This window comes from Mustela lutreola, chromosome 7, assembly GCF_030435805.1.
Source record: "Mustela lutreola isolate mMusLut2 chromosome 7, mMusLut2.pri, whole genome shotgun sequence".
NCBI lineage: Eukaryota > Metazoa > Chordata > Mammalia > Carnivora > Mustelidae > Mustela > Mustela lutreola.
Window position 1 is genome coordinate 80313778 of NC_081296.1, and position 21162 is coordinate 80334939.

A 21162-nucleotide genomic window follows, 5' to 3' on the forward strand; every position below is an offset into this window, starting at 1 on the left:
TGGTCCACCAGTTCTGGGATCGAGCCACAAGTCGGGTTCTCTGCTCTGCAGGGAGCCTGCTTCCGCCTCTCTCTGCCTGCCACTCTGCCTACTTGTGATCTCTCTGTCTGTCAAATAAATAAATAAAATCTTAAAAAAAAAAATAGCTGGCAAGTCTTTCTTAAAGGCTAGCAAAAAGCAATACTATCAAAACAATTAAAATGCAAACAAAAATTAAATATAGATAAGTGTGAAAATGTAGGAGAATGAGAAAGAAGAGGAGGAGGAGGAGGAGAAGAAGGATAAATGCCAGCTAATGTATGTAGAAGAAATGACAGGAATTGGAAAACCAGCCTTTGGCAACCACCAGTGCAAAAATGGTTTCAGGAAGGATAATCAATGGTTGCTAAATCCACTGGGTGCAAGACTGTCAGAGAACAGGATACTCACATGATCTCAAATGAGCACTCTACTAATTATTAGTTTACTAATTAATTACAAAGGACAGACATGCCTTTACAGCAGAGAAGTCTATCAGAAAAACTTCACATCAACGGTAACATAACAAACTGACCTGTGCCTCCTGGTACAGTACAATGGGGAATATACAATATCACCTAGATAATATTCTTGCTAAGAATGTTTAACCTGATTCTAATCAGGAGCAAACAATCAGACAAATCTGGGCTGCACATGACAGATGATGGCCTGGATTCTTCAAAGTTTAAATGTCATAAGAGATACACATGCAAACCTGGGAGCCTGTTCTAAACTAAACTAAAAAAATATGACAATTAAATGTGATGTGTGAGCCTTGATCGACTTCTGAATCAGGAAACAAGAAAACTATTCTGGGCACTATGTGGACAAATGAGGAATCTGAATATGGGCGAGATATCAAGATAATATGACTATATCATTGTTAAACTTCTTGGTGTGCTATTGTGGTTTCACAAAAGAATATCTTAGTTCTTAGGAGACACATTTAGGGGCAAAATGTCATGATCTCTTAACTTTCAAATAATTAGGTAAGATATATATTAACAAATAAATAGATATATACATTAGAAATAATGTACATGTGGCAAAATGATATCAATTAGCAAACCTATATGAAGGGCATATGGGTATTTGTTGTACCAGTCTCAAAAAGCTGAAACTTTTCTGGTTTTGAAACATTTCAAAATTTAAAAAATAAAAAATAAAAAAAATAGATCATGTTTTCACTTTAGATATTTAGACTCAGCCCTTACTTGAGACAAGGAAATGGTCTCATGGACTCTGGCATTCCCTGAATTATTTTAGACTTTGTTACAATGCTTCAGAAAATCAAAAGAGCATGTAAATCAAGACCACCTAGAAAGTCAAAGAATGTTTTTAAACAGACAGGTGGAAGAAGAACAAGTGGCAACAATTCTAGATTGTGAAAAAGACCAAAACCCAAAGAAAAGTGGCTTTTGTTTTTAAGGTGCAAGGGCTGGTGGTACATGAACCATTGATTAGTCCTTCCCTTGTAAAGACCAACTCACTCACGCACCTGATATCCAGACTTGAGTATTGACTAAGCCTCTGCCCATTGATCTAACAGAAAACAAAACAAAAGAGAGATACTAAGAGAAATACCCTACAGAGCTCCTCTGGGAACTCAATTCTCAATGAGACTAATGTTATCAAAGACAGCAGGACCGCAGAGCAGAATCTGGGCAAAGTGGGAACGGCATGACTGCTCCTTAAACTTGCTTTTTCTGGGGCTCCTGGTTGACTTGGTCAGCAGAGCATGCGCCTCTTGACCTAGGGGTTGTGAGTTCAAGCCCCATGTGGGGTGTAGGGATTACTTAAAAATAGAATAAAAACTGCTTTTTATGACACCTAGTTGTCTGCATTTATAAGGAGGGGGTGGCATAACATTTTTTAAAAACTCCTCAATGAAAGTAATTTTGTCTTTTTTTTTTTTTTTTTTTTAAAGATTTTATTTATTTATTTGACAGAGAGAGATTACAAGTAGGCAGAGAGAGAGAGGAGGAAGCAGGCTCCCTGCCGAGCAGAGAGCCCGATGCGGGACTCGATCCCAGGACCCTGAGATCATGACCTGAGCCGAAGGCAGCGGCTTAACCCACTGAGCCACCCAGGCGCCCGTAATTTTGTCTTAATTAAAAAAAAAATTAGGGGTATCTGGGTGGCTTAGTCGGTTAGGCATTGGACTCTTGGTTTTGGCTCAGGTTATGATCTCATGAGTCATGAGATGGAGTCCATGGGGCTCCAAGTCAGTTCTGAGCTCAGCCTGGGGTCTGCTTTGAGATTCTCTCTCTCCCTCATCTTCTGCCCCTCCCCCCCCCCTCAAGTAAATAAGATCTTTTAAAAAAATTAATATATGGAGGCATCTGGGTGGCTCAGGGGGTTAAGCCTCTGCCTTCGGCTCAGGTCATGATCTCAGGGTCCTGGGATTCAGCCCCACATTGGGATGTCTGCTCAGCAGGGACCCTGCTTCCCCCTCTCTCTCTGCCTGCCTCTCTGCCTACTTGTGATCTCTTTCTCTGTCAAATAAAATTTAAAAATCTTTTTAAAAAATTAGTATATGTTTCAAAGTATGTTTAAGAATAGCAAACAGCAAACAACAACAACAACAACAAATGAGCAGGGATGCCTGGACGGTTCTTTCAGTTAAGTGTCTGTGCGTCTGCTTTTGGCTCAAGTCATATGGGATCGAGTCCCGCATCAGGCTCCTTGCTTAGTGGGGATCCTGCTTCTCCCTCTGCCTGCCTCTCCCCCTGCAAGTGCTCTCTCCCTCTCTGACAAACATATAAATAAAATCTTTTAAAAACAAACAAAAGCAGCAAACAGCATCTTGAAATTCAACAATTATAGGGAGTCACAGTTCTGAGAAGGGTAAGAAAGCATCATTGACATAAGGACACAGAGTGAAATCTAGTCATTCATTTACTCATTAAAATACATGTATTATCTTATCTCTACTGAGTAGCCTGCACTGTGCTAGACATAGGGGAACAAACAAAAAGTACAGTATAGTAAATGTTTGACTGAAAAGGAAGATAGATCACAAAGTAACCAGAGACCCTAACAGAGACGCTTTCCAATATGCCACGTGCCTTAGACTGTTTAGATGAGTTGGGGGAACTCTGCTATCCCTACCTACGGACCACACTGAGGCTCTATTGACTCAAGGCTGAGCCACCCTTCTGTACATTTTGCTTCTTCGGGGGCTCCTGTGGGACTATGCTTCATCTGTTGTTCTGGGTTAAAATGCTCCACTGCTCTCTTTTCCAGAGATTAAGCTGGGGGTACAGCCTCAGGACTCAAGAGACACAGGCTGATTATGAGCCCCCCCACAGAACCCTGGCACTCACTGGCTTCCCTCCACATCCCCGCTGCAGATGAGCGACCATGCCAGGAGAGCCTATGTATGGTGTGAAACTCTGTATGCATGGGGAAGCTTCCGACATATGATGTCCTTGGGACAACGGTGGCAGTGAGGCTAAGCTGGGAAAAGAGCTGCAGTAGTTGCAAAAATAGCCCCTTGACTTTGGTCCCTTCTGGTCTGCACACATCCCCTCCTTGGGAGCACCCGCTATTCTGGTCTTTCTGGGAGTTTGTGTCCTTTCTCTCTCCATTTGAACAGCCTTGGCTCTGACCTGTGGGCATTAGAGAAAAACAAATGGGATGAGTTATGCATGTGTGATGGGTGTGGCCAGGGGTTATGGAAAGGGGCAAGAGAGGTTCTCTTCAGGAACCTAAAAGAAAAAAGGTAAAAGGGACTGAATCTGTGACCCAGTTCCTCTTGTGAAACAGAGTTCTTTCCTGTCTTTGGCCTGGCTGGGTTGAGAAGGTGCTTCTGAGGGCTCAAATCTTCTTCCCAACCTCGCAGAAGCAGGGCAGACATGGAGAGATTCTCGAGGAACATAAGCGACTGTGACAGTACAGAGCAACACACAGAGGGGCACGTGGTCATTATGTATGGCTGGAGAAATTATCTGTCTCCAGGGGGACATGTTTCATTGTGCATTAGCTTCTAGCCTCTTCCTTCCTCCCTGTTTCTCTGCCCACTCTCTCTCCATCACTGTCCTTTGGAGTCTCCTTTCCCTCCCTCCCCCGCTCCCCACGGTGCTGCTCTGCCCATTGCTGTCTCCTGCCATCCTTCCTGCCAGGCTGGCCACTGCGATCACTCTCACACTTGCTGCAGGGGACTTGCCTTCCTGCTTCTCTCATGTGTCTGCTTCTCTCTAGCTCCCGTTCTCTCTCGTTCCATCTGGGTTTCCCTCTGCAGTATGAACGCTTTGGGTACCCCGCAGCTAGTGATAACCTTTTCTCTTTACATTAAAGTCCACCGCAGCACTTGGTTTATTGATTGATTGGTTTTTATTTAAATTCTGGGGAGGCAAGAAAAGGGAATTTTTTTTACAAAGTGAGAGAGCAGAGAGAAAACAGAATTGAGCTGAGGGAGCATAGAGAAAAGGGGCAGGCAGCCTGAGCAGATGGGGTGGGGGCTGGAAAGGGAGGCATCAGAAGACGTAGAACCCATACTCTTTTTTTTTTTTTTTCCAAAAGATTTTATTTATTTATTTGACAGACAGAGATCACAAGTAGGCAGAGAGGCAGGCAGAGAGAGAGAGGAGGAAGCAGGCTCCCTGCCGAGCAGAGAGCCCGACAACGCGGGGCTCAATCCCAGGACCCTGGGATCATGACCTGAGCCGAAGGCAGAGGCTTTAACCCACTGAGCCACCCAGGCACCCCAGAACCCATACTCTTATTTCCCCTCAAATAAACTAGAGAGGATATTCGTGGCTGAGGACCGCAGAGTCTGGATTATCAAGGGTTAAATCCCAAGTTAGGTTTGGCACCTCACTCAGAGGCAAAAGCTTCAGGGAGAAAAAAGTTGGGTTAAATAAACCCAAGAAGCTGACGTGGGTAGAATTTCTTCTGCCTGACCCACTAACAACTGCGAACAGGACATTATAGAAATGGTTTTTATTGAAATGCTTCAGTGCGGCATAGCCCCTGGAAGCCAGAACTTGGCTCAGAGGCTAGGCCTGGGGAGCACCGCAGGAATGTGGACTGTGCGCGGACTGGAGGGAGAGGGCGGGGAAGGAGGGCCTGCCAGGGTCAGGAGGGAGGGGGCAACAGGCAGCTGCTTATTGCGATAGTTCTGTTGCTGTGTGTGCTCTCTCCCCTTGCCTGCTCTAATTAAAGCTTTCCTGATGTGATTCTGGCTTCCTGAAGGGAAACCAGGATTTTGAAAACAAACAAGAAACAAACATTAAAAAAATGGCAGAGTTGCTTGTTTGCAATATATGCATATTTTAATCATAAAGCACTTAATCATATCCTGAGGTCACTGCTGAGGGTCAGTTTCAGAGGACCTCCTCTCCTGCTCTGGCCCTGGAAGGAGGGGCTCTTCTAGCAAAACACACACAAGCAACAATATCAAAACCCCTAACTGTACTCACCAGATTAGATATGCTCATGTAAATCCTTCACTCACCCAATCATCCTCCACACCATCTGACACAAGGGAACTGCTCCCCCCCACCTTTCCCCTCCACATTTTTTTTTTTCTTAACCTTACTCCTCTCCCCTAACAGACCACATGGAATCCATGGACCAGAATAAATCAGTTGTTTTATTTTCCCTCAAAGGATGTAACCTTCCACTCCCAAACGACTTTGACAGTTTTCTCATTTGCGAGCTGAGGAGGATATCAAGAGACATTGACCTTCTGGTTTTGCCTAAAGAGGGAACACTCAGTAACTATTATGCTCTGGTCCCTGATTTCCTTTCACTGTGCCCTTCCTCCCCCTCCCCCTTGTCCTCGCCTATCTTTTCCCTCTCCCTCCTGAACATTCTACCGACCCCCACAAAGCCCTCTCATCTGCCTTCAAGCCCATGCATTCCCTGCTAGCTAGAGAAAGCACGAGACCCAGACCTGGAGGAGTGTTTGCTCTATTTAATCAGATTAGTCCCATTACCTACCCTGAGGAGTCAGATTTTGGTGTCACTGAGCTATCTGTAGAAGGAGGAGAAATTGTCAGACATCACTTAAAGAGCCCTGTCCCATGGACGCCTGGGAACTGCCGAGAGAAATTAATCTTCCAGCTATTTAAGGCAATTTCTTTTCCATCATCCTTTGTCAAGAGGACTGCACTGGGAAATGAATCTGATGGGAGTCCCCGAACTGGTCCACTCCACTCGACAGAATCTCTCCAGCGCTGTGAGGCATCCATCATCCCCATGCAGTGGAGACATACAACATCCCTGCCAAGCCAGTTTCCTGCCAGCATGCAGCAGCAAGAAGCCACGACAGCCCAGGCTGGACATGACTGGGCCTAGACGCTTGTAGTTTCTTCTACCCCTGCTCTACTTTCTCGCCAGAACACCTACCACAATTCCATCTCTTCCATTCATTCTTCCTTTTATCCAAGATCCAGGAAGGAAGAGAAATGGGCACGTGCAGAACAGAACATGGGACGGATGGCTGTGCATTTTCTTGCCTGAACATAAGGCCTCAGCCAGTGCAGAATGGGTGCTTACATTATACAGCCAGACCACTGCCAAAGCAGGCCGTTGAGACAGAAACTGGGCTAGGGGAGCACTGCTTCAAGACCATCTCTTATCTCCAGACTTAATTTTCTTTCACAGGCCAGGGAGTCCTAGGCTCATTCACGGACAAGAATTCCACTCTTCAACTCTCTTTCCACCCTCAAGGTTATGTCCCAGGGCAGTAACTGTCAAATTGTGTTCCTTCGGGTTCCAAGAAGTACCAGGGAGCATGTATATATATAAAGGTGTGGAGGCAGGGAGGTGGCACTGTGGGCTGGGGCCCCAAGGGGGAGGGGGCTCAGGGGTAGAGGCTCTTGACCCCCCCAACTCTTATTTCAACCTGATTTGATTTCTCTCAGGTGTTAGAATTTCTCCTAAGAGTTCTTTTCTTTTTTTTTAAGGTTCTGACTTTTTTGCACTTCTATTTTTTAATTTTAATTCGTGTAATTATCAGACAGTATTATATTAGTTTCAGGTATACAATATAGTGATTTTTAAAATTTTTTATTTTTTATAAACATTTATTTTTATCCCCAGGGGTACAGGTCTGTGAATCACCAGGTTTACACACTTCACAGCACTCACCAAAGCACATACCCTCCCCAATGTCCATAATCCCACCCCCTTCTCCCCAACCCCCTCCCCCCAGCAACCCAAGGTTCTGACTTTTTTTAAGTAAACTTTATGCTCAACGTGGGGCTCAAACACATGATCCCAAGATGGAGAGTCGCATGCTTCACCCACTGAGCCAGCCAGGTGCCCCTAGGGCTCTGATTTGTGACAAAGGTCTACCAACCAGCATCCTGAAGGAGAGGATGTCTGTACTTGGGGCTCTCACACAGCTAACCTCCCAGCTGCCTCTAACGTAGAGGGGGCCCAGTTCCCGGCTAGCATTAGCGGCTCCCAGGCTCCGGGGGCTCCAGAGGCACTTTTCAGCAAAATGAATCTCCTCAGGCACCAGAGTCATTTGTTTTCCAAACTCCCTGCTCGGATCTCACTAATTCCCAATTTCCCTGCATTTGACAAATGCAATTAACAAGCCTCGATCAGTTCCTGGCGGACAGCCCTCATCAATCAATACGCGACTGCACAAGGCTGAGGGGGAAGGGAAAGTATCCGCACCACAGGCGAGAGGGGCCCTTACCCCTCGATTTCTCAAGATATGAGGCTGGGCTGTCACCCTCACCAGCCACCTTCTCCCTTCTTACTCACCAAAAACAAAGCGGTACTGTTCATACCCTCCTCTCCCGTTTTTTCAAAGGTTTCTCCCATCAACCTCCCCTATGCTTATGGCTTCTCTTAAACAGAAGGCCTTACCATCTGCTGCCACCATTAGCTTGGGAACCCCCTCAGTGCGGGGTGTGATAAATCAGCCATTGCTCTGCTCTCAGCAGGGTCTCCTCCCCACCCACATGTGCCAGTGACAGTTTTGAGCCGCTTCCTGTTCAGGAGACTGTAAGCCCACCATCAACCGCTCTGTCCCCCACCTGTGTACACGGGATGGCCAAAAGGACAAGGATCACCAAGCTTGTGGTCACTACCACTTTCACACTCACCTCTTTGTCCTCTTTTCTCAAGGTCCAAACAAACCTTCCCTTCCCAGTTGGTTTAAGATTCAAGATTCACCCTCTTCACCTTTCTGCTCTGTGGGTAGCACTGACTTCCCCTCCCCCACAGCAGGATGAGAGCCTTTCCCTGTGCAGCTCTTCCTCACAGAGCCCTGTGCATCTTTCCACCTCATCAACTTTTCATCTCTTTGCAAACAGAATCGGGAAGTCTCTCCCTCCTCCCTGCCTCTCTCTCCATCTCCTTTGTTATTAGCTTCATGAGTAGGGATGCTAATGTATTCACTAGACAATGTCTTCACACCACTGTTTCCTGTAATTACAGTCGGTGCCCTCCCACGGTCCTGGCTATTTTGGCTGAAAAGTGCTTGGAGGAGGGACAGCATGGACAAAAGACACAACACAGGCTGAGGTCGAGTAGTGTAATGTTAACATCCAAGAAAGTAAAACAAATAATCACCTCTGCAGCAGGTCATTAACAACTAGTAACACATAGAGGTCAATGCCACCAGAGCTTAAAAAAATTATCAGTACAATTGAGGACCCCTCCACTAGAGGATGGGGAGCTGTACCCACATTGCCAGCAACAGTTTCCCCCAAGAAATGCAAGCAGCCACATCCACCCTCCTTCAGGGGGTAGAGCCACTATATTTGTCATGCAGATCAGCCACACTGTCACTGGAGACTCGGATCCAGCCATCCTCCCGCACATGGTAGAGGTTGACTGCGCCTCCCGAGTAGGCATCTCTGTAGGTGGCTTGGTAGATGGCTCGACGGGCCAGATCATAGGCCTGTTCCACCTCTAGGTCATAGGAGTAACCCCGATCCATGACCCCATAAGCATACACAGAGCCAGAACCTACAGAGAAGGTGGCCCCCGAGATCCGGTTTCCTTCACTGTCCACATAGTAGAGGCCTGGAAAGAGAGGTGAGGTTAGCAGGAAAAAAATGACCATCTCTTTTGACATCTAATTCATTCTCCAAGAAAAGTTCTCTATCCCTCTTGAAACCCAGGGGAGACCAACAGATATACAAGAAAATAATACTTTGGGGGTGCCTGCGTGGCTCAGCCTTTAAGCGTCTGCCTTTGGCTCAGGTCATGATCCCAAGGCCCTGGGATCCAGCCCCGCATCAGGCTCCCTGCTCGGCAGGAAGTCTCCCTCTCCCACTCCCTCTGCTTGTGTTCCCTCTCTCACTGTGTCTCTGTCAAGTAAGTAAATAAAATCTTAAAAAAAAAATAAAGAAAGCAAATATATTTCTACAAAATTACTTGAAAAAAAATAATAGCTGGGGGCGCCTGGGTGGCTCAGTCAGTTAAGCACCTGCCTTCAGCTCAGGTCATGATTCCAGGGTCCTGGGACTGAGCCCTGCATTGGGATCCCTGCTCAATGGGGAGCTGTCTTCTCCCTCTCCCTCTGCCTGCTACTCCCCTTGCTTGTGCTCTGTCAAATAAATAAATAAAAATCTATTAAAAATAATAGCTGAAGGAATAAAATTAAATATTAAGATTCCTGGATTCTACTTCACATTATTACTGCTTTACTATCCTCACTGCATAACCAAAAAACAAGTATAATCCAAATGACTTAGGTTTCCTTTTCTTTCTTTCTTTTTTTTTTTTTTTAAGATTTTATTTATTTATTTGACAGAAGAGAGATCAGAAGCAGGGAGAGAGGCAGGCAGAGAGAGAGAAGGAAGCAGGCTCCCGGCTGAGCGGAGAGCCCGACGCGGGGCTCGATCCCAGGACCCTGTGATCATGACCCGAGCTGAAGGCAGCGGCTTAACCCACTGAGCCACCCAGGCGCCCCCCCCCTTTTTTTTAAAGATTTTGTTTATTTATTTGAGAGACGGAGGTCACAAGTAGGCAGAGAGGCAGGCAGAGAGAGGAGGAAGCAGGCTCCCCGCTGAGCAGAGCACCGATGCGGGGCTTGATCCCCGGACCCTGGGATCATGACCTGAGCCGAAAGCAGAGGCTTTAACCCACTGAGCCACCCAGGTGCCCCGGTTTTCTTTTTTTTAAGGTTTTACTTTTATTTATTTGAGAGAGAGAGAGAGAGACCCCACAAGCACAAGCAGGGAGAGCAGGAGACACAGAGGGAGAAACAGGCTTCTTGAGGAGCAAGGAGCCTGATACAGGGCTAATGCAACCGACTGAGCCACCCAGGAGCCCCATGACTTAGGTTTCAAGCACAGAATGTCAGCACTGTGGAGATAATGTTTAAAACAGTTCTAGCCCTTGGGTGCTAGGGGTGTTCTCTCTCAAATAAATAAAATCTTTTAAAAAAGAAAACAGGGCGCCTGAGTGGCTCAGTCATTAAACATCTGCCTTCAGCTCAGGTCACGATCCCAAGGTCCTGGGATTGAGCTCCACATCTGGCTCCTTGCTCACTGGGAAGCCTGCTTCTCCCTCTCCCTCTCCCCTTGCCTGTGTGTTCCCCCTCTTGCTGTGTGTCTCTGTCAAATAAACAAATAAAAACTTAAACAAAAAACAAAACAAAACAAAACAATACTTACAAAGAAAAAAAAACAACCCTAGTCCTCAAAGTTTAGACTATCTGGGGAACAAGACATATACCGCACAGTAGAAGAGAGCCTAGGGTTCCAAATTATATCGCAAAGACCTGCACTGTCCAATATGGGAGCCACTAGCCCTGTGTGACCACTGAGCATGTGAAATGAAGCTGGCACTACATGCTGAAGTGCTAACATTTTGGATCTATAAAATAAAATATATACTATTAAGATTTATTTATTTTAGGGGCACCTGGGTGACTTAGTCGTTAAGCATCTGCCTTTGGCTCAGTCATGATCCCAGGGTCCTGGGATCAAGGCCCACATAGGGCTACCTGCTCTGTGGGAAGCCTGCTTCTCCCTCTGCCACTCCCCCTGCTTGGTCCCTCTTTCCGTCAAATAAATAGATAAAATCTTTTTTTTTTTTTTTTAAAGATTTTATTTATTTGACAGATCACAAGCAGGCAGAGAGGCAGGCAGAGAGAGAGAGGGGGAAGCAGGCTCCCCGCTGAGCAGAGAGCCTGATGCAGGGCTCAATCCAAGGACTCCAGGACCATGACCTGAGCCGAAGGCAGAGGCTTTAACCCATGAGCCACCCAGGCACCCCAATAAATAAAATCTTAAAAAAAAAAAAAAAAGATTTGTTTGAGAGAGAATGTGTATGCACACAAGGTGGAGGGTCAGAGGGAGAGGGAGAGAGAATCCGAAGCCAACTCCAGGCTGAGTGCGACCCTGAGATCACAGCTGAAACCAAGAGTGGGACACCTAACTGACTGCATCACCTAGGCACTCCAAAATACAATATATCATTAAAGTTAATTTCTCTTTATCTTTAATTTAGAAAATGTGGCTACTATAAAATTTAAAATTACATGTATGGCTCACACTTTATTTCCATTGGACGATGCTGGTATAGATCAGGGGTTGGCCAGGCCAACTGCCCGTTTCTGTAAACAAAGTTTTATGGGGACACGGCCATACCTATTTGTGTACATATTGTCTATGACTGCTTTTATGCTAAAGCAGGAGAGTTAGGTAGTTGAAACAAAGACCATATGGCTTGCAGTCCTACATTATTTACTATTTGGCACTTTATGAAGAAGTTAGCTAGTATTTACTACAGATGAAAATTTAGACAAAGATTTTAATAAAATGTTTATCAATTCCAACTACCTGCTGGATCTTCCAACAGGATGCCTTTGTCACCAAGTTCAGATTCAGACTTCCTATCCTCAAATATTTTCAGTGGTTCTCCATTACCAACCAAACTCATCTCTCTCTACTGCTCCACCAGCCCACACTGCCTCCCATGTTCTCAAGTTCTGCCTGCCAATAGGATCGTTATTTTTCTGTTCCAGTGGTTCCAATCTCTCACTGTGTATCAGATTCATCTAAGAAGCTTTTTAAAAAGATGCCCAGGACTTACAACAGGTATTCTTTTCCAGTTGGTCTGGGGTGGAGAACAAGTATGGGACTTGTGTTTTAAGTTCTCTAGGTGATTCTAATGCAACCCAGTTGAGAACCAAATGCTCACCAGTCTTCAGGTTCAAGGATTCCAATGTCTACCCCAAACTAGTCCCTCCTCAGTCCCAGGGCCACTACCTTGCCTAGTGGGCTCACTACATGATTCCTGTTTAGCTCTCCAGCTCTATGGATCACTACTCCTCTTCACACAACCTTAGTTCTGATTAAACTGGGCTTTTGGGGGTGCCTGGGTGGCTCAGTCAGTTAAACGTCCGCCTTCAGTCCAGGTCATGATCCCAGGGTTTCTGGATCAAACCCTGCATCAGGCTCTGTGCTCAGCAGGGAGCCTGCTTTACCCTCTCCCTCTGCCTGCCACCCCCTGCTTGTGTGCACATTCCCTCTCTCTCTCAAATAAATAAATATTTAAAACAAACAAACAAACTGGGCTTTCAGTTACTCCTCCCAAACCGCATGCTTCATCCACCCCCCTTTTCCACCATGCTTCCCTTCTCTCACTTGCACATCCTATTCGACTGTCACTTATCAATGAAGTCATCCTGTGTCCTCCCATCAGAAATAATCCTTTTCCTCAAAACTCCCTCAGCAGCATACCGGTTCTCCTTACAATGGCATTCATCTAATTTAGCCTCGTGTTAAGTAATCTGTAATCATTTTTCAGTCATCTGCTTTTTGAGGCAACGGACTGACTCATCCTAGATGAGACATGCTGTAGGGAAGGGTTCTTGTGAAGGCATGATTTAGGTTATGCTCTAGCTTCTCAGGTTCTCATTGCTAGCCAGCATCTGTACTCTCAAACACGGCTTCCGTCCCCTGGAACAGACCCAGTAGCTAAGGGTACGAAGCAACAGTTCCAAAATGCTTCCCTGGGCCACACAAAAAATGTATGGAGCTGTTCTTTCACACTTTTCCCAAAAAAGCATCTCAATTTCCAAAGTAACAAGCCATGCTCCTCTCTTACATCCCCTTTTTTAATCTTCTTATTCACCCTCCACTGAACAGTGAACCGAGAGCTTCTAAACCAAGTGGAAAAGTGCTGGGTATCCTGCAGTTGTTCGACAGAAAAAAACTAGGCACTCAGTAAACAGGTGAATGAATGAAGCATAAACAAAAGGGAAGAATAAACTACTCAAGCATGGAGGGGGAAAATTATACAGAAAGTAACTAGCTGTATTCCAGCTTGATAAAGAGACATCCGAAACTGGTCAAAAAGCTGAGGTGCCGGGCAGGCTCAGTCTGTGTGGAGTGTGCGTGCGACTCTCGATCTCAGGGTGGTGAGTTTGAGCCCCACGCTGGGTATAGAGATTATTTAAATGGATACTTAAATGAAAACTTAAAAAAAAAAACTGGTTGAAAAGGAACTGACATCAGATGCAAGGCTGAACTTCCTGGCAAGGTTTCTATATACTAAAAACAGAAAAAGGCTAAGGAATTTATTTTAAGAGATGACAGAATAGGACCTAGGATGATTTTATCAAGCAAGGAAAGGATCAGCCCTAAAGGCCCCTTCTAGGCCAAAGACTCCCTAAAGGAAAAAAGAAGAGAAATGACTAACTTCCTATTAGAGTTTCACTGTCCAGGACAATGGCCACTAGCAACATGTGGCATTGAGCACTTGAAATGGGGCTAATGCACATGCCAAATGATATTACTTTAGATGTTCTGGATTAAACGAATCATTACAATGTCCCCATCTTTTTACTTCTTAAATATATCCATTAGACAATTCTAAAAAATTGTTATTGGGGCACCTGGGTGGCTCAGTCGAGCATCTGCCTCTGGCTCAGGTCATGATCCTGGAGTTCAGGGATCTGAGCCCTGCACCTGGCTCACTCCTCAGCGGGGAGTCTGCTTCTCCCTCTCCTACTCCTTCCCTGCTCAAGCTCACTCGCTCTCTCAAATAAATAAAATCTTTAAAAAAGTTATTATTATTATTATTATTATTATTAAGTAAACTCTACACCCAACGTGGAACTTGAACTCACCACCCTGAGATAAATTACATACTCCACTGATGGAGCCAGCCAGGTGCCCCTCCATAAGACAATTTTAAATTACATGTGTGGTTCACATCATATTTTTATTAGAAAGCACTGACTGGAGTTTTTATGTCTATTATCCAATTTAATTCTCAAATACACTCTTTGTAGGTCTTACCATTTAATGGGAGAGAGAAGGAGAAACATTATGTGCCAGACATGCTTTACATGTATTACCTCCTTTAACTAACAAAACAGATGATGAAACTGACTGGGAAAATGAGCAGCCAAAGTAAGGTCACATGGGGTGGTCAATGACACAGCTAGTCTAACTCCATGCCCTCTCCTACACAGTAGTGCCTTCCTTGAACAAAGAGAAGAAAGGGTGGAGAACCTAATCAACACATCCCCAGCGCCTACTCAAAGCCCTTTCATTCACCTGTTCATCCAACCCCTCCTCTCTGTAGTGCCAGCCCAAGAACCAAGTGCTTGCAGCTTAACTCACCAGGGCCTCTCTTATCCCAGCCACAGATCATGGTGCCCATGGACAGCCCCATGCCTTTATACTGATACACCATGTTGGCAAGCAGCTTGGAGGCAGCTGCTACCGAGATGCGTTCCTTGTTTCGAAGCTCATATATTCGACATTGCCGAGCCAACAGCCGCTCCCAGAAGCTGCAATCCGCTGCGCCCCCAGCCATGGTGCCCAGCAGGTAGGGATTGATCTCTATCACCTTCTTTACTGTCTGGGAGGCTATATAGGCACCAGCTGTGGCCCGAGAGTCCGCTGCAACAATGACTCCATGTTGAAACTGTTAAGATCAGAGGAAAACACAAAGCAGACCACATCAGACCACAGAAACATCTCCTTCACATTTCTTTTTGCATCAGTAGAAAACCAGAATATCTTTCTCTATCCTTTCACACTTCACAAAATGCTTTCCACATATTGGTATCAACTAAGCTTCACAAGATCCCACGACATGGTATAACCGGTATTATCTTCAATTTCATTTTATAGATCAGGAAACGAGTTCAAGAGATCCAATGACTTGCCCAAGATCGTACACCTAGTTATTGTAAAGCTGGATCAAGAATTCCAGTTGTCTAGCTCCCGCTACAGTGTTCCCTCCCACAATTCTTTCCCTCATCGCTTTTCAGTTACCCCTGCCTAATGGGGACCCAGTTTTTAAAAACCTTTAGTTAATGGTTAAACATCCTTTCCTCTACCAATATTCATTGCTTTGAGGCCTTCCCTTTCCTGAACCGGAGTCATAGGGTTGCCTAGGAATCAACCAAAGCGGCCTCGGGTTTCTTCTCCCCCTTAACCTCAGCCCCACGGTCCTACGGCTAGAGCGAGAACCGAAGCCTCTCAGGTCAATGAAACAGCGAAACCACCGGGGTCGGGAGGACAGGCCCGAGGCTCCCACTAGGCTCGGTGGTCGCGGCCCCCGCGGCCCCCACGGGCTCCAGTCCGGCCGGAAGGCCGGGAAGGTCGGTAAGGGCGCGGGCGCGCGGGTCTCAGCGCGGCGCGGCGGTTGGGTCCGCACCTTGAAGGCCAGGGTGGTGGTTCCATGAAGCATTTCGATTCTTGGCTCCTCCGCGACACCCCAGTTGGGCGCGGCCAGGGTCAGCCCATCGCTGGGACTCCCTGGACCCAGGTCCAGCAGATCCGCACGACCCCCGAGTCCAAAATACCCGAGCCCGTTCACCGGTAGCGGCCTCTCCAACACGCTGGCCAGCGCCATGTCTAGTAAGGGCACAAGAAACTCGCTGCCAGAAGGCCTACTAAAGAGCAGCCGGGCAACGCCTCGCCGTCACAGCTTCACTTCCTATTAAAGCTATCCCAGGGAGAAGCCATTTTAACTACTGGCAACCACGCCTCCAAAAAACAAGAACCCGATGCCAGGGACTGTTTTCGCCGAGGGGATAAAAATAAATGCCTTAAATTCCTCTAAATTTTAAAAGGATGTTGTTGTCATCTTTACTTTTGTCAGGCAAGCAATACCGGATTAAATTCACCTCCAATCCATAGGAAGCGATCAGAAACGCCCTTGTTGCGTAGAAGAAGTGAGGCCGGCCATCTTTGAGAAGGGCGTGACTAGTTGAAATCCTTTCAGAACCTTTAATACTAAGTCGTCCCCGTCCTGCCAGGTGTCTAAGCAATACTTTACATCTGGGCGGCTTTAGCATCCTGTTAACGCAACTGAAGTTGCCATTTTGTTTAAGGGCACCCGGTAACACTGGGTAAAATAATGATGTATTCTGAGGCATTTTCCTGTGAAGTTAGTTAACCCCCAGTAGTTTGTGGTAAAAATTGCAACAAAATAAAAGTGCTATACCTCTTGTTGTTTGATAGCATTAATCGCCACACTACCCAACTTCTGTAACATAACCAGTTTTTAAGATTTAATATTCTCTTTACTCCCACCCTGTGGTGGAAATTCTAAGTAATGTATTGCCTAAAAGGCAGAAGAATAAAGAAGGAAACGTATGGGACCCAGTTAATCCACAAACTAGATTCTCAATTCAGCTCCGAATAACTGAGTCAATAGTCATTTACCATCTCAGAGCCTGGAGGAAGGCTGACAATCAGTAAAAATGTACCAAGAGGTTCTCCAACTTAGGCTTGCTAAGACAAGCTCTTTATTAATACAGGAATGTGGTATTTATCATTGTCTCTCCATCTCTCCACCCACCTTCATTTTTCAACCCTTTGGGGACCCATAACAAACAAGGAAGTGGGCAAATGTATGAAATGCTGCCTCCTGCTTTATGGTTCTATGAAGTCAGTGTCTGGCCTTCCTTGTTGGATTCCAGCAGCAACATCCATCAATATCTAAATTCCCCTTTCTTCTGATGCCCAACCCAGCCCCTCCTCTTCCCCAGCAGACTCTGACTCTGCATATGTTGTATTTTTAATGCTGAAATTTGGCAACCCTTTCCAAGCCCAACCATCAGAATGTAATGAAGCAGAAGATCTTTTTCTGCGTCTCACACTTGGATGGTGTGGAAAATTCGGAGTGCCTCCGTTTATAGAGCAGGTATTATTTTGCCGTCCCCCCTGCGATGCAGCTTGTCCTCTTCCTGACTCTCCCCTGTGGTTTGTTCACACTGTCACTAATAGCATTTGTACCTCTCTTAAGACACTTTCACATTTTAAAGTGATTGGTTGTAAGTGTACTTGACTGCGAGTTTCTAAAGACAGGTATTTCTCTACTGTTCATCTCTGCGTCCACTCTATGCTTAGTAAATGCTTGCCAGGTGAATACAGGAGAGAATGGTAACAATGTTCTTCCAGTCGCAGAGGCCTGAAGCCCTGGCCATCTTTGACAACTCCCCTTCCTTTCCATCACATTCCATAAGTTGCCAAGTCCTGTTGATTCTTCCTCTACAATGCTTCTCATGTGTTTTTTGGTTGTTGTTGTTGTTTTTTCATTGCAACTGATACCACCTTTTGGCTTCTTATTTCCTCACTACTGAATTACTGAAATATTCTTCTGATTTTCTGGGCCCAAATTGTACTCTCTAATTCATTTTGCACAGTACCAGATTAATTTTCCTAAAACGCCCTCTTAATCTTATCTCTTGCCTGCTTAAAAATGTTCTCTAAGATTCAGCTCCTCGGTATGGCATTCAAGGCGTTCCATAATCTATTCTCAACTTACTTTGTATTAGTTCTTAGATAGATAGATAGAGATATATGTATATCACCTGTCACTATCTCTATCTGTATCTATATAGAGAGATACATGTCAGGCAGAGAAAGACAAATACTGTATGCTCTCACTTATATGTGGAAACTAACAAAGCCAAACTCCATATGAACAGAGAGTGGGTTGGTAGTTACCAGGGGCTGTGGAGTAGGGGAAACGGGGAGATATTGTTCGAAGGGTAAATATACATTTCCAGTTTAAGAAGTTCTGGGAATCTAATGTACAGCATTAGGATTATAGTTAATGATGCTAAATTGTATTCCGTAGTTGAAAGTTGCTAAGAGAGTAGATTTGATTTTATTTTTAAAGATTTTATTTATTTAACAGAGAGAGACACAGTGAGAGAGGGAACACAGCAGGGGGAGTGGAGAGGGAGAAGCTTCCTGAGGAGCAGGAAGCCCGATGTGGGCCTTGATCTCAGGACCCTGGGATCAGGACCTGAGCCAAAGGCAGACACTTAATGACTGAGCCAACCAGGTGCCCCAAGAAAGCAGACTTTAAATGTTCTCACCACCACCACAAAAATGGTTAATTATATAAAGTGAGGGATGTGTTCATTAACCTTATTGTGGTAAACATTTTGCAATATGTGCCTGTATCAAATCATCACACTGCACACCTTAAACTTACATAATGTCATGTGTCAATGTTATCTCAATAAAAAAGGTTTGGGGGAGAAAAAAAATGATAAGTGTTGTAGTTCAGAGGTGAGAGAGATCAATATAGCTTGGGGTGGGGTGGGGAGACCAGGAAGGCATGCTAAGGAAGTGTAGATTCATTTCCCTAAATACTGTGGGGATCCCATTGCTCCTCAAACCAACAGCCTCACCTCTCTCAGACCACACCTGAGAAGGATTTTCAAAACAGAAGATACTCAAGCCAGGCTTTGAAGGATAGGATTCAGATAGATGAAGGAGAGGGTCACCTGTCTGGTTCAGTCAACAGAATGTGATTCTTGTCCTTGGGGCTAATTCCGAACCCCACAGTGGGTGTAGAGATTACTTAAAAATAAAACCTTAGGCTTAGTCATTAAGCATCTGCCTTCGGCTCAGGATATGGTCCCAGGGTCCTGGGATCGAGCCCCGTATCAGTCTCCCTGCTGGGCAGGAAGCCTGCTTTTCCCTCTCCAACTCCCCCTCCTTGTGTTCCCTCTCTCACTGTGTCTCTCTCTGTCAAAATAAACAAATAAATTTTAAAAATATGTATTTTTTAAAAAACATCTTGGAGTGCCTGGGTGGCTCGGTGGGTTAAGCCCTCTGCCTTCAGCTTGGGTCATGATCCCAGGGTTCTGGGATCGAGCCCCACATCGGGCTCTCTGCTCAGTGGGGAGCCTGCTTCCTCCTCTCTCTCTGCCAGCCTCTCTGCCTACTTATGATCTCTGTCTGTCAAATAAATAAATAAAATCTTTAAAAAAAAAATCTTGGGCACCTGGGTGGCTCAGTCAGTTGAATAGCTGCTTTCAGCTTGGGTCATGACCCTAGGTCCTGGGAGGAAGAACCAAATAGGGCTCCCTGTACAGGGGAGAGTCTGTTTCTCCATCTCTCTCTGCCCTCCCATCTCATGCTCACTTACTCTCTCTCTCCCTCTCTCTCTCTCTCAAATAAATAAATAAATAATGTTTAAAAAAAAAATCTTGAAAAAAATAGATGAAAAAAGTAGATGAAGGGGAGGTGTGAGATGTGTTAGGAACGGTATGAAAGAGGTTGTGGTGGATAGATCAGGATGGGACCATCGTGGGCCTTAAATGCCAGCCTGATGAGGAGAAGGTGGTTTGGGTTTGATCTTGTAGTCCTTCAAGATTTCTTAGTAGAGAAGACATGTTAGGAAAACATGTCAGTGTGAAGGGTAAGATTAGAGGGGAGACTAGAGGGTGGCAAATTAGAAGGCCATTCAACTGTCTACATCTGACTTGAGAATGGCTTGACTTAAGGAGGTGACAATCCATCCATATATACAACATCTAAGGCTTAGTCTTTAAAAACAGGAGACATACCTACCTCTCCAGTAAGAGTCCCATGTGGTCTTGTGCAAAAGAAAGGAGAAAGACTGGTTGGACTTTAGTGTGACCTCCTGGTTTCTCCAGTCCTCCCATGACATGTTTGCACTTGCCTTTAGTACTGACTCTACAGCCCCACCATCATGGTATCTGGGGGGACTCCAGGCTCTTTCCCTTGTGTGTGGGTCTGTTTCTTTGACTAAGCCCATTTTCACAGCACCCCTTTGAGCTGCAGGCTTTAGTAAAATATACTCCAGATGGTGCTGGAAGTAGTTAAGGCTTGTCACTCTGCCCCAGTCTACTTCGTCTTTCTGAAGGGCCAGCAGTCCTATACCTTGCCCACCCCTGGTTGGTCTAAGACTTAGACTCAGCCTAATGGGGACAAGGTCAGTTTGTTTTGCCTTGGAACTACAAACAACTCTCCCACTATTGTAAACTACTGGGCGAAGGGGGACCGGGAGAGGGAAGGCCATTAGATACTTTCAGCTACATTCTCAGAAGTATCCCACAACAGAGAAGCTATACTGCTAGAAACTGTCAGGAATGCGGTCTTCATGCAGATGGAAGTTCATATGCACCTTCGAAACAAAGGAGAAAGGGAACTCCACGTTCTAGTTTCCTCTCACCCAGGTCCCTCTGTACCCTGCCTTTCTAGAAGGTATTTGAGCACCCCTCCCCCTCATAAAGACTCTCTTGCACTTTTCTCTTTTGCCCTGCTCTCCGTCCATTTCCTTTTCTCCTGACTAGAAAGTCAAAGTGTGAGCTGAGCATTAGAGTTCCCTGGTCTCAAACCCCTGAAGAGGGAACCTGATGTCAAAGGCCCCTGCCTTGGGTGCCTGGATGGCTCAGTTTGTTAAGTGTCTGCCTTTGGCACAGGTCAGGATCTCAGGGTCCTGAGATCGAGTCCTGTATCAAGCTCCATGCTGAGCGGAGAGCCTGCTTCTCCCTCTACCTCTGCTGCTCCCCCTACTTGTGCTTTTTCTCTCTCTCAAAGAAATAAAATCTTAAAAAACAAAAAACAAAAAACAAAAAACGACTCCTGACTTGGTGGGTTCACAACACTCTTCTTCTTTTCTTCTTTTTTTTTTTTTTTTTTAAGATTTTATTTATTTATTTGACCGAGATCACAAGTAGGCAGAGACACAGGCAGAGAGAGAGAGAGGAGGAAGCAGGCTCCCCACTGAGCAGAGAGACCATGCGTGTGGGGCTTGATCCTAGGACCCTGAGATCATGACCTGAGCCGAAGGCAGAGGCTTAACCCATTGAGCCACCCAGGCACCCCTTTTCTTTCTTTTTTAAGATGTTATTTATTTATCTAAACTTATTTATTTATTTAGAGAGCATGAGCCGGGGGAGGAGGCAGAGGGAGAGGGAGAGAGAAT

The 21162-nt window shown here is 45.5% G+C and overlaps 1 protein-coding gene across 1 annotated transcript; it reads right to left on the minus strand.

The window, feature by feature from the left end:
- Nucleotides 1–8509: 8509 nt before the first annotated feature.
- PSMB5 (proteasome 20S subunit beta 5) lies at nt 8510–15885 on the minus strand (the record flags this gene model as incomplete). The annotated part of the gene is made up of 3 exons (XM_059183417.1): nt 8510–9012; nt 14574–14880; nt 15619–15885. Coding segments are annotated over 3 exons (861 nt in total), but the record flags the coding sequence as incomplete, so codon positions are not given.
- Nucleotides 15886–21162: the final 5277 nt, after the last annotated feature.